Raw genomic sequence first — 13,755 nt, 5'->3', positions numbered from 1 at the left:
GGCACTGGGGTTCAGTTTATTTGGAAATGGGGTTGGAGGTGGCATTCAGAGCAGTCTGGAGCTTTTGTCTCCTTCCCGCCAGGACAATCCCTCAGCACAGCCAACAGTCACTTCTCTGCGCGCAATGTGCGCTCCTCTGGGACCTCCTTTCACCGCTCCCCTGGGGTTCCGCCTTACAGCCCAGCTCCCTATGGATGAGCCTGTGTCCCCAGGGTCTGGCCTAGAACTGGGGTTCAGAGCAGTCGGAACTGGGGCCCAGCACAGTCCGGAGCCTTTGTCTACTTCCTGCCAGAGCAATCTAGCAGCACAGCCAACAGTCCCTTCTCTGCACGCAATGTGCAAGCCTCCGGGGTCTCTGCCTTTCGCTGCTCCCCTGGGATTCAGCCTCATAGTCCTGGCTCCCTCTGTTTGAGCCTGGGTCCCCAGGGTCTGGCCTAGAACTGGGGTTTAGCGCTGTCGGGTCTGGGGTTCATCACAGTCGGAGCTTTTATCTCCTTCCTGCTAGGGAACACCAGCCAGGCACTCAGCTGCCCCTCCTCTCCGGCTCCGTTCTCTACGCTCGCGCCACGTGTCTCCGTACCTTAGGCTTTTACAGCTCCTGCGCTCTTCCTTCTGGTTTTCTCCTTGCTTCTCGTTGTAGAATTTCCAGTCTGTTGACTTTCCTGTAGTTCTGGGTAATGTCCATTTTATATTTTAGTTGTATTTTATTGAATTTGTTGTGTGCGGCTGCGGCTAGGTGTTTACCTGTGCAGCCATCTTGGATTCTCCCAGGAATCTCTCTTTTTGCTGTTCTGATTGTTTTCTGCTACCTTGTCTTCCAAATCATTGACTTGATTCTCTGCTGAATCTAATCTGCTGTTAAGTCCTTCCAGTGTATTCTTATTTATTTACTTATTTACTTATTTACTTATTTACTTATTCATCTTCATTGTTGAGAGTGTTACAGGTCTCTGCCATTTTTCTCCCATTGCCTCAATCCATCTGGTTCTCCCCCACCCCCCAGGCCTTCATCACATTATTGTCTGTGTCCATGGGCTATGCATATATGTCTTTAAATTCTTTGCTTAATCTCTTCCCACTTACCCTTCCTTCTGAGTTCTGTCAGTCTGTACCATGCTTCTATGCCTCTGGACTTATTTTGTACATCAGTTTGTTTTGTTCACTACATTCCACATATAAGTGAGATCATGTGATACTTGATTTGGCTTGTTTCACTTAGCATAATACTCTCCAGGTCCCTCCATGCTGTCTCAAAGGGTAAGAGATCTTTATTTTTCACAGCTGATAGTATTCCATCCTGTAAATGTACCATTGCATTTTTATCCACTCATCTACTGTGGATCTTAGCTATTTTAAATAGCGCTGCTATGAACATAGGGGTGCATATATTCTTTCTGATTGGTGTTTTGAGTTTTTTAGGATATATTCTTCAGTTTAGTTATTTTATTATTCATTTTTGATTTATTCTTTCTTATGGCTTAAGTGTCCTTTTTTTATGCTTACTATCTCTTTGTTGATGTTCTTACCAAGTTTATATATTTTTCTTTAAGTTCCTTGAGCATCCTTTTAACCAGTGTTTTGAATTCTGTGTCTGGTAGATTACTTGCTTCCATGTCATTTAGTTCTTTTTCTGGAGAATTCTCTCTCTCTCTCTCTCTCTCTCTCTCTCTCTCTCTCTCTCTCTCTCTGTCTGTCTGTCTTTCATATGGGACACATTTCTTTGTCTCCTCATTTTACCTGTCTCTCTGTTTGTTTCTATGTATTAGGTAGATATTCTATGTCTCTAAGTCTTGGCAGGGTGGCCTTATGTAATAGGTGTCCTCTGAGGCCCAGTGGCACAGCCTGAGCTGAGTGCTCCAGGAAGGTCCCTTGTGTTCCCTTCTGTTGTAATTTCATCTTGATTTCTATTGGCACATCAGTGAGTGGCATCCTCAGGCTTGCTGGCTGTGAGGATTGGCCATAATCATAATGTACAAGCTGCTGTCATGGGCTGACTCCACAGAGCAGGATGTGCCCCAGCTGAGACCTCTCTTCTGGTGTGCCCCTTATATGAAGCTAATTAGGTGGTTTTCTGTTTTGAAGCTGGCACCTGGGTATGTTGGTTCTGGGGCCTCTTGGGAAGGACTCGGGAGGAGATCAACCTCAGATGCTGCTTGTGACAGGTCCAAAGCTATCTGTTAGTAGCTACAAAGTGATCTGAGGTTGGTAGCTGCCTGTGTTAGGCCTGATGTGTGTGGGAGGGGCCATGCTGTGATCTGAGACTGGCTGCAACCAGTACTGGGCCAGGAACAGGGCAGTAAAAGACCCAAGGCACTCTGAGACCTGCCACTACCTGCTGGCTACCCATAAGGCTCTGTTGCTGAAAGAGCCCTGGGCTGGGGAAGGCACGGTCTCAGGGAGTTCCCACGGTGGGGGAAGTGGTGTTCATCAATAACTACATTCAGATTTGGTGTCAGTGCTAGGTGTGAGCTACTCAGAAAAGATCTAAGGGTACACCAAGGTCAGCTGCCACTGCCTGGGGCTTGCAGACCTTGGTGGTGGGGTGGGGTCTCAGGAAGTAATCAGGGAGAAGGTTCACAGTGGAGTTCACAGGCTAATGCAGATTCAGATCTGGTTGTGTGGAGAGAGGGCTTAACACGGGGACATTAGTGGCCATCTCTCCAGCCCTTGCCCCAAAGCCACACTACTCAACTTTTCTCCCTTTGACTCTGGCGCCCGTGAGCCACTATCCTTCCACCAGAACCTAAGGTGAGTGCCTGTAAGAGAGTTTGTGTGCTGGCCCTTTAAGAGGGCACCTGAGTTTCCAGCAGCCTTTTGGCTAGCTCAAAGGACAGAATCCCTGCTGATTTTCTCAACCAAGTGAGCTCCTTTTCCCAAAACTGGTGTGTCAGCTGGAGTGCTTGACCTGGGGCTGAGACCTTCCCCCTCCAGGATGTACCTCTGCATCTGAGAAAACCCTCAGGATTCTCAACTGCAGCATGGGTGTGGGGCCAGCTAGTTGTGCATCTCCTCCCCTCTTTCTCCATGTTGCTTCTTTATATCCTTAGTTATAGGATGTCTCTTCAGCTAGTCTTCAGATGGTTATCCAGGTTGATGGTTCTGTAATTCAGTAACTTTGATGTAGTCATGGGAAGAGCTGAGTGCAGTGTCCCTCTAATCTGCTATCTGAAATTCCTGATGTTTTAATTGCTGGCAAAATGATGGGTGTGAAATGGCATTTACATTTCTCTGATTACTAGTTAGATGGGATATCTTTTTCCATTTTTGCTGTCCATTCAGGCTTCTTTTCCTGTGAATTGCCTGAACACACAATATGTCTTTTGCCCATATTTCTATTAACCTATTTGTCTTTTTCTCAATGATTTTAGTTGTATTAAATATGTTTTGGATACTGATGTTTTGTTGGTTAAATAAGTTAAGTTTTCCCCATTCCATGAATAGTTTTAAACTTTCTTTATGGTGAAATTTTAATACAAAAGCCTTTAAAATGACAACATAGTAAAATTTATCAATATTTTCTATTATCCTTGTGCTTTCTATTACTTGTTTAAAAATTTCTTTTTCTACTCTGATATGAAGTATTCTCCTAATAGGCTTTCTTTTAAAAATTAAAGAAAATTCTGCTTGAAAGATCTACTTAGATTTTTGTCTTTTCTCACTTAGGTCTTTAATTCACCTGGATTTATTTATTTATTCATTTTGTGTGTGTGTGTGTGTGTGTGTGTGTGTGTGTGTGTGTGTGTTTGTGTGAAAAGGGCGTATGTGTTAGGTTTGAGGTAGAAATCTGATTTTTACCATGTAAATAGCCAATTATCCCAGGATAATTTATTCAATAATTTATTCTCTTCTCACTGAGTTTTGGTGTCAGTACTGTCAGATGGTAAGTTTCCATATATTTGTATGTGTTGTTTTTAGGATCTTTATTTGTTCACAATGACCTCTTTATCTATCCCGTACAAGTTATGATTTCTTTTAAAAAAATATATATTTTATTGATTTTTTACAGAGAGGAAGGGAGAGAGATAGAGAGCTAGAAACGTCAATGAGAGAGAAACATCAACCAGCTGCCTCCAGCACACCCCTTACCGGGGATGTGCCCACAACCAATGTACATGCCCTTGACCTGAATCGAACCTGGGATCCTTCAGAACCGACGCTCTACCACTGAGCCAAACTGGTTTTGGTTGATATCTTGAGAATGTATTTTGATGTTTGGTATGGCATGATCCTTTCTTCTTCTAGGTAGATTAGACACAACTTTGACTTAGAGGTTATACATGGTGATCTGCTGCTATGTTTTCATTAGGCAGAGACCTCTAATTTCTGTCCCTGCTATATCCCTAAATGTAACTGGTGTGAACTATACTAATCTATTGACAGTTCATGATAAGCCTTGGCAACTTTGCACGTTACTTTCTTGACCTGGCCACTTGATTTGCTCTGGAAAGTATCTTCTGATGCTGTTTTTTTTTTTTTTTTTTTAATGTTTTTATTGATTTTAGAGAGAGGAAGGAGAAGGAGAGATAGAACCATCCATGATGAGAGACAATCATCATTTGGTTGTCTCTTGCACTTTCCTTACTGACAATTGAGCCTGCAACCCGGGTATGTGCCCTGACCTGGAATCAAACCATCACCTTAACCACTCAGCCACAACGGCAGGGCACCTTCTGATGCTCTTTGGCCTCTTTTCTGTTCCTCTCATACCACCTTGTGCATGCCTCTGCTCTGGCACTTACCATTTCGTAGTAAACTTACTTTCTTACTTGCCCACTTCACTGTGAGCTCTTGGAGAGCAATAACTGCCTTATTCATTACTGAGTCCTCAGGATCTAGAGTAGGGGTGTCGAACTCAATCAGAGAAGGGGCCAAAATCTAAAATCCAGCCTAAATCGCGGGCCGAATGGTTTACTGAACAGTCATAAACTGACAATGTCATAAACTGACAGCGGAGTGCAGTGATGACAGCGCGGTGCGGGCCACACTGCAAGGCCTGGCGGGCTGGATTTGGCCCGCGGGCCTTGTGTTTGACACATGTGATCTAGAGCTATATCAACAGACAGCAGACTCAGTAACTAAGTCAATGTCCACAGTCTACTTCAGACAGAACTTATTCTTTCCAAACTCTTTCTTGTTCCAGCCTTACTGCTTTAAAGTATTCTGAAAATGTTTTGCTGTCACAGAAATTTAGTTTAAGCAATAGTTTGATGAGTTTTGGGGGGTTCAGGCAGGATTGACTAAAAACATTGCAGGTCAATACTGCCTTCTGTTCTCTTAAATATTTTCAGAGGAGAGTTTGTTATTTGGTTCACCATTTTAATAACTTTTTCAGGAACCCAGTTTTCTCTGCACAGTCGTTTGTGAGATTGTTCATTCTGTGTCAGTGTAAACCCAGGCTAGATAGGTCTTTACCCGCTTTGCAAACATATCTTGACTCCTCACAGGGCCAACTCTGAAGGAAGGTGCCAACAGCATACCTTGCTCATACAATATGTCTTTTAAACATAGGGCCTCATTGGAGAAATTGTGCAGTATGATGTAGAAAGGCGATTGTTGAAGGAACTGTTGGTCCCTTGGGTAGGTGGCTGGAGTAGTAATGAAGACAAGGGATTCATTCATTCTTGTGTGTGCCCAGACCAGGAATTGAACCCACAACCTCATCCCATTGTTCCAAGTCTGGATGCATGCCTTTTACATGTTTCTTAAAAGAGCTTTGCTGCCTCTATACCCCTAAGAATCAAATCATACTCAAAGCAGCCACTGTCACATAGAATTTATCTCCAATTAGAGCTCTGTGTGGTGCTTTTTGGTATTGGTCCTTTCAGACTACACTTTTTATTTTTTATCCCCAGTCCATTATGCTGTACTTATGTTAGCTGGTCCATTCTCTTTTCACCTGCCTCTTCAAAGTAAATATTATTCAAATTACCTTCCTTATTCAACTATTTGCAACTCATTAGTCCCACTTAATAGTTACCAGTTGCTTCTTTACTCAGTTTTAATGTGGAGGTTCTCCTGCCTTTATTTCTTCTTGCATATTTTCTCTTGTTTCCTCTTCAACTCTTTGCCATTCTCTTTATTTTCAAGAAAATATTATTTATTTTAAGATATATATATATATATATATATATATATATATATATATATATTGTTGTTGTTCCATTTATTTATGCATTCATTGGTTGATTATTGTATGTGCCCTGACTAAGGATTGAACCCGAAACCTTAGAGTATTGGGACAGTTCTCTAACCTGGCCTTGGCCCATTCTCTGTATTTTAATCCTGTGATTGAGCCATAATTATTTCTATTGTCCATTTGTTAATTCACTTTATTCCATTTTTAGACTCATTAAATCTGGTGCCCAATTGACATGATGATAAGGAATAAGTTAGAACACACAAGGTTGCTCTTGAAGAAGCTGCATGCATTTAAACCCACGAATTAATTACTTTAGATATTATGTTATTCAGATTTTAGTATTTTGTTTGTTTGTTTGTTTGTTTTATTAATCTTCACTCAAAGGTATTTTTTCCATTGACTTTTTCAGAGAAAGTAGAAGGAAGGAAAGGAGGAAGAGAGAGAGTCAAACATTGATGTGAGACACATTGATTAGTTGCCTCCTGCACATGCGCCGACGGGCTGGGACCAAACCTGCAATCCAGGTCCATGCCCTTGACCAGCAATAGAGCCCATGACCCTTCAGAGTGTGGGCCAATGCTCTAACCATTGAGTGCACTGGTCAGGGTAGATTTTAGTTTTCCTGTTCACTGCTGTATTCTCCAAGCCTGGCACAGCACCAGATACAAAATCTCTGTCATATTAATGCTTGTTGAATGAGTAGAAGAGTGTTGGGCTAATATGGAATGCATTTTGGATCTTTTAAAACTGAAAAGTAATTAGATTTGGGTTCAAAATGATTTTTTAACCTTATATATGGCATGCCCAAGCTTTAAAAAACACTCTAAATATTTTTAAAAAATTAGTAAACTTAAAAATTAAACTGTAGTCTTTAGGAAGCTCAGTCTTTAAGGGGTGAAACGAGAAGATGTTCATTGTTTTAAATACACACGGTCATTTAAAACTAGTACCTGTCTGTCCTTCCTGAGAGCTGTGAGGCGTTGCTGAGCTGCACAGCCCCCGGGTGCGTGCACAGCCCACAGCCACGCTTCTGGCAGGAGCCTTGGTCACTCACCCACTAACTCTATGATTTGGAGCCTTTTATTCCTCCTGTCTCCACTCCCTCATCCTTTGGTCTGTAAATCAGGCATAATAATTTAGCAAACTTCATAGAATTGTTTTGAGGAGCAAACAAATAGTATTAATAAAGTGCTCGGAATGGAACAAGGTACCTGACAAGCGCTTGCTAAATTAAAACAGACTGTGAAATGCATCTAATAATATTACCCACCTCAGATGACACTTGTGAAATTAAATGAGATATTTGTAAAACTCCTAACAGTTTATCTGGTGAATGCTCAATCAATCTTTATTATTTATTCAATGAAGATGTATTAAGATATTATAGCTAACTACAAAGGTTTTAAAAATGAGCACACATAGCTCGGCCAGCGTGGCTCAGTGGTTGAGCATTGACCTATGAGCCAGGTCATGGTTTGATTCCTGGTCAGGGCACATGCCAAGGTTGCGGGGTTGACCCCAGTGCGGGGGTCAGGAGGCAGCCAATTGATGATTCTTTCTCATCATTGATGTTTCTACCTCTCTTTCCCTCTCCTTTCCTCTCTGAAATCAATAAAAAAAATATATATATATTTAAAAATAAGCACACATAAGACAAGAGAACAACTGGGTGATGTGCTCCGTGACAGGAACTGAAACTAAACCCAGACCGCAGAGAAGAGGAGTGGAAAAGAAGGGTCCCTAATGGAGACAGCCTTTGGCCCGAAGTGAAGTGGAAAAAGGAGAGGGAGAGACTGACTTGTGTGGGAGCAGGGGTGAGTGGGAAAGGCCCAGAGAGCCTGAACTTGGGCTGGAGCTGCCAGGCTGGCAGCAGAGCGCGCTCCGTGAGCTCCAGCAGCACAGCTTCCAGAGAGCCTGAGTCCTTCCATCTGGGGTGCCCTGGCGGACTCGCCTCATGTCCCCTGTGCACATGCTTTCCTGAGCCTGTGTGCTGAGCATCTCTTTTGCTTCTGTTTGATGCCCTTTGGCCCAAGACTATACTACTCAGCTTTCATAACACTTTCTTAAAATTGCATTTCTTCTATAGAATGGCTGTGCCCCACTGCAAGGTTTTCCTGACGGGAAATGTGGCTCTAGAGCGTGAGCTCTCATGTGTGCCCTGCTTCCTCTCTCCTGTTTTCTTTGGAATAGAGTGAGTTGCCATTTAACAAATAATGTGATAATGGGCCCAATTCTATCAGTGATCTAAGGTCACTAAAATACTGTCAGTATATACATTCTTGAGTTGCCAGGCTTAATACAAAAGATGCCTCTCAAGTCTCTAAAGAATGTAGTTTATTTTCAGAGCTTTTAAACTCAGTCCAGCTTTCCAAAGACTTAATATATTACGGAGTAGTTTTCAGTCTTTTTCAGGCTGTGATCTCAATGTTTTTCCATCTCAGCTTTGGAACAACCAGTGAGTCAAGGATGATCACTTTGATTACCAGTAATCTTTACTCAGAGGTTTGTAAAAAGAAAAAAGCATAAAATAATTGGTATATCTGAAGATATCTACATGCATGAACATAAGTGTGATAGTCACAGAGTGTATTGCATTGGCTGTTGAATTCACTGCCCCAGATAGGAAAATTACATATAAAACTTTTTAAATACTATATGCACATAAGAGATTATCTTCAGAAAATTAAGACATCTCTTTCCAAAGAGCTGTAGTAGTTTTAAAGGGTAAAAAAGGGGGAAGGGAGATAAAATAGACAACTTAGTATAGTTGAACTCAATAAATTCTAATAATAGCATATTAGAATAACATTCAGAAAATATTTTATATAAGAATTTCTATAAGACTCTTTACATATTTTTCTTTTGGACCTCAGAAGATCAAAGAAAACTGGGAGGAAGTTACCTTTATTGGATTTAGAGCTGTTTAACATTTGACAGTTCATTGAAATTATTCTATATAAGTGATGTGGGTCAGAGATAGCATTTACTAAGTCATAATAGTGTGCCAGCTGAATCATATTAACTCATTTAAGCCTCACCACATGCCTGTGTGGTCAGTATTATCCCAATTCTATAAATAAGGAAATAGAGGCTCAGAGATTAAAGGATGAGTTGCCCAAATTCTCTGACCCATGAGGACAATGTTAAGACTCAAACCTCCCTAACACCTCATAACCTTTTTCTATTTGTAGTAATTGCCTTAGCTTGCCTTGTTCATTATCTTGCCTTGTTCATCTTCTAGTCCTAGAATACCCTTAAGCTTTCAAAATTGGCCAACTCTAATTCTTTAACTTATATCCAAAGTATGAAAACAGAACTTAAGTCAAATTTACTTTTTTCAAAAAATCACCCAGCATCTTACATTAGCATTTCATGAAGAGCATTTTGTGACTGAGAAAGTTGGGGAATACAGAACTTGAAACCATAGTTTACCTGATTTTTTTAGTTCAGGACGTCTTTGGGTGTTTAACATACTGGTGTGAATACTGAATCTCTAAGGGGAAGACATTATTTATAGATATGGTTACGCAAGCTATTTATTTATTCATCTTTTTATTTTGATAGAATACCTCAAGGGATTAGTTTTCTATGAAACTACACATCTTACAAATGAGGCTAAAGATATTCCAAAGCTCCCTTTAGCTTTAAGAGTTCTATGACATGGCCCTTTTCCCCCTGACCAAGTATAGGCATTTGTGCTATGAGGTGAACTTGCTAAGGTTTTCTGGAAATCAATCATTCATTCATTCATTCATGAAACATTTATTGATTACCAAGCACTATGGCAGGTTTTGAGGATAAAGAGACAAATAAGATGCAAATAAGACAAAGCTACACTAACTGCCTTCAGGATGAAGACATGATATGATGATGCACAGATAATAAGGGAGTATACCCAGAAAAGACATCACAATAGAGTAAGAGGGCAATCGGATTATGCAAAGATAGTAAAGACATATGAACTGATGATTATACAACTTAGGAAGAGAGAATCAAACTTTCATAAATAATAGCCTCATGGAGGACCTGTCTCTTCTTTTCGGAGACAAGTAAGGCTTTCTGGAGGGTGAACACCCAGTCTGGGACTTAGGGATGTGTAGGTATTAGGTGAAGGGAAGACAGGAAGACAGGGGCCACATGAAGTGGCATCATGTGTGTGCGCAGTGTGCAGTGGCCTCCGGGAGTTCTCAGTGGTCTCTGAGAGTTTGGCACTTGCTGGAATATAAAGTTTAAGGTGAGTATAGGGTTGTAGGGGTAGTCAGGGCAGTTGTTGAGGGCCTTTGCTGTCAGATGCTTGAACTTGGTCCTGTGATGAAGAGCCAATGGAACACTTGAAAAGGGAAGTGATATGTTCCCAGTTGCATTTTATACAGCTGTGTGGAAAATAGATACAAAGAGAGAAAAGAGAGCTAAGGGGACCAGTTAGGACAGCGCAGAAGATGTTGAGAGGATAGCTATGGGCCCGAACCAAGAGAATAATAATAGGAAAGCAGAGGAAAGGATGGACTTGAGAAATATTTAGTACTTAGGAGGTTTAACCTGCTCAACCTGGTGACTGATTAGAGGAGTAGGGTGAAAGAAAGGTCTTTATACCACAATCCTTTCTGTGCATTAAATTCAAATGGAGACTTTGAATAGAAGACTCACATTTTAGGACCACTTCATATTGCCAGTTCTTTGATTTAGGTTGTTGGGGTATTGCAAATAAATGGCAAATTATTTTTAATATAAATGTTATTATTAATCAGAATTATAAATAAGTTTATTTTAAATTTATTTAACCATAGAATTATGAGGCAAGCAATAGATAGTGTTTATACTTTCTGATTTAAGTTTAGTTGCTTTAAAATATATTTCTTGTTAAAGGAAAATGAACTAATGACCATTAGTTTAGATTTTATTTACCAGTATTATAAAATATCATTTAAAATATTCTTCTTTTTACCAAATCATTAAAATTGGTATAAGTGAATTTAAAAGATTATAAATCCACTCTGAACTTTATCTATGCTAAGTGTTCAAAGCTCTGCTATCCCTCAAGCCAAGGAACTAATCCTCACAACACTTTCCTGCTGTCATGGTGAACTAGAAGCTTTCCTGAGTGGCTCTTAGCATTTCTTTCTGAATGCACTGTTTAAAGCAGATGCCATCAGGTTAGAAATGTGGTCTTCTTAGGACCTGGCTCAAATAGTCCCCATTGGAAGTTGATATAAGTATGAACCAGAGCCCAGTTTCTTGCAGCTCCATCAGCAGGTGGTTCTAGCTATACTGGCTTGGGGGGAGAGGATAGAGAACATTAAGGGGAGAAGGGGACAACAAGGAAGAGTAAAGACAAGGAAGGCATCTCTTACCAGGTCCTTGTTGTATTTTGTGGTTGTTTTTAAACCAGGTGATCTGAGGCTCAGGGATGCCGTTAGCAGGACAGTCTAGAGTAGTGGAGCTGCTGACAGCCACTGTGTGATCACTGAGGTTTCGCAGGAGGTATGGTGCTTCCTGATCTAGTGAATAAAGAAAGAGAATTATTACTCATCAGTTTTATTTTTTATTGTATATGCAGCTCAACATTTAAAATATATAAATAACAAAACTTGACTATAAGGTTTCATTCATATTTGTTCCCTAAATTTCTCTCCTGTGATTAACCTACTGCTTCCTCTTTATTAAGATGGTACACTACATTGGAATGCATTAGAACACAGAGTAAAATCATGAACTAAATTCTTATTTTTAGATTTTAATATCAAGGATTTTTTATCTGACCAACTTCTTTCTTTCTTTTTTTTGTTTTTATTTTGAGAGAAGCATTTCTAAAACCTAAGGATTTTTGTATAATATTTTGGGAACTAGAAAAAAAACACATGATTTTGGATATAGGTTTGGACTGACATTTTCCGTAGATGTATAGCATGATGGTGATGAGTCACTGTGAGTTTGTATGTGCTTGTATGGCTGTGTTCGTGAGGGCATGTTTGTGTTAATCAGCTGTCAGTAACCTGAGTTGCAAGGCAGCAGACCAAACAGGAGAATTTCTTGAACTTTGAAAGCTTTATTGATTATTTCTTTACTCCGTTCCCTTCCCAAATGCAAGCCACCAAAGGATCCATTCAAGAGGCAGAGGTACAGACTTGTGGTTTTTGCACTATATAATAGTACAATAATGTATTTTATATTATTTTCTCTTAAAACATACAAATATGATACAATACAATTTATTTTAATAAAATGCCAACCCATATAGTACAACAAAATGAACTTAATACATTAGGATGCAATACATTACAACATTAAAATCTGACAAAGGAACAGCAGTACCCCCAAGGCCCCAATGAGCACAGTGTCTATTTAATAAAGTAGTCAGTCCTGCTGATGTGTATACATTCTAGTTAGGTGGGTACTCAAGCTTTTAAGGTAAAAGAATAAAGACAACTCCTAATGTCTTTCCCAAACCCTCCCAAGTCATCCTTTTGCCTCCTTGTAGCAAATTCTGGAAGAAATCAAAAGAGTCTTGGCATAACTTACACATTCTGCATCACTGGTTTCAATTATGAGCTTTCTCTGACCATTTCTGATTTTCTCATCTTATTGTACTAAGACTGTGAGAGCAGCTTAGGAGTGGTTACAAGCTATAAGAGATGACACAGTGCCATGGCTTTGGTTCCATGTCCCTGCAGGGTTCTGCCAAGTCCCCAAACCTTTCTCTTATTCCTGCAGGGAAACTCTCAGGGTTAGCATTCATTAAAGCAACTTAGAGATCTCAGGTCAAAAACTCTATTATCATACAACTTCTAAACATGTTGATATAGTATATATAACATGGTAGGGTAACTATGTTAGAAGAAACAGATTTCTCATTATATTTTGATTTCCATAGCTTATCATTAGTCTTTTCTCATTTTATACAAAATGAAATCTGAAGCCAAATAAGAATGCTGAAGGAAATGCTCTGATCTTTAAATGCTTCGAACATTGTGTGGAATGAACTATAGCAATGATCCGTTTGCCTGTTTCTGTGCATCTTTCCTCATCTATCTTGCCCCCAAGCAGAGCCATTTGAATATTTCTGGGTCTGAATTCAGTGCAATATGTCAAATTGCTTTTACTGGTGGAAAATGCAGTCATCTATCAAAATCTTTAAATTTGGTAACATGCTTAATCATTACAATTTTTACATGGGAAAGACCCTAGACATGCCAGTGAAATACGGAAGAGAATAAATAATAGTATCATTTACTATTTAATGTCTTTTACAGTGGCAAGCCAACTTTGACATATCTCATTAAAACTCAGACCCAGTTTACCGAGTTATACTTTCAATAGTTTCTCTGAGCACATTTGCTATTTCCTGAGTACTGAAAATGCTAAAATAATCTATCATTGCCCACTGGCCTTATTATAAAAAGAAAGCCTGAATATAGGGCCTCCAGCCCCCAGATAATTTTCATAGCTGAAAGTGGCAACATCATCAATCCAGGCAGAATTGTGCTTTCCTGGCAGGTGTATTGGAAAGCAATGCTTATGGAGACGAGAACATTTGCTTTTAACAAAAATGTCATGAAGAATTCCCAAGGGCTCTATCTGTCCTACACACACTTCAGACAAGAGAAACAGCAGAAAGG

At 40.0% G+C, this 13,755-nt stretch overlaps 2 protein-coding genes across 4 annotated transcripts in view; one reads left to right on the top strand and one right to left on the bottom strand.

Moving 5' to 3' along the window:
• Positions 1 to 13,755, top strand: part of POMP (proteasome maturation protein) — a 391,736-nt gene that overhangs the window by 111,531 nt on the left and 266,450 nt on the right. The gene's annotated exons all lie outside the window — the stretch shown is intronic.
• Positions 1 to 13,755, bottom strand: part of FLT1 (fms related receptor tyrosine kinase 1) — a 202,294-nt gene that overhangs the window by 82,446 nt on the left and 106,093 nt on the right. For 2 of the 3 annotated variants that reach the window (XM_084878676.1, XM_084878677.1), the window contains one exon: positions 11,491 to 11,637. In XM_084878676.1, coding sequence (XP_084734802.1) covers positions 11,491 to 11,637 — 147 coding nt within the window. Of the gene's footprint in view, positions 1 to 9,070; positions 10,513 to 11,490; positions 11,638 to 13,755 lie in introns of those variants that run through there. The other variant, XM_084878678.1, reaches the window with a different exon arrangement.

Source organism: Pipistrellus hanaki, assembly GCF_964339955.1.
Source record: "Pipistrellus hanaki genome assembly, chromosome: 3".
Classification (NCBI taxonomy): Eukaryota; Metazoa; Chordata; class Mammalia; order Chiroptera; family Vespertilionidae; genus Pipistrellus; species Pipistrellus hanaki.
This window is presented reverse-complemented; position numbering and strand designations above follow the sequence as displayed.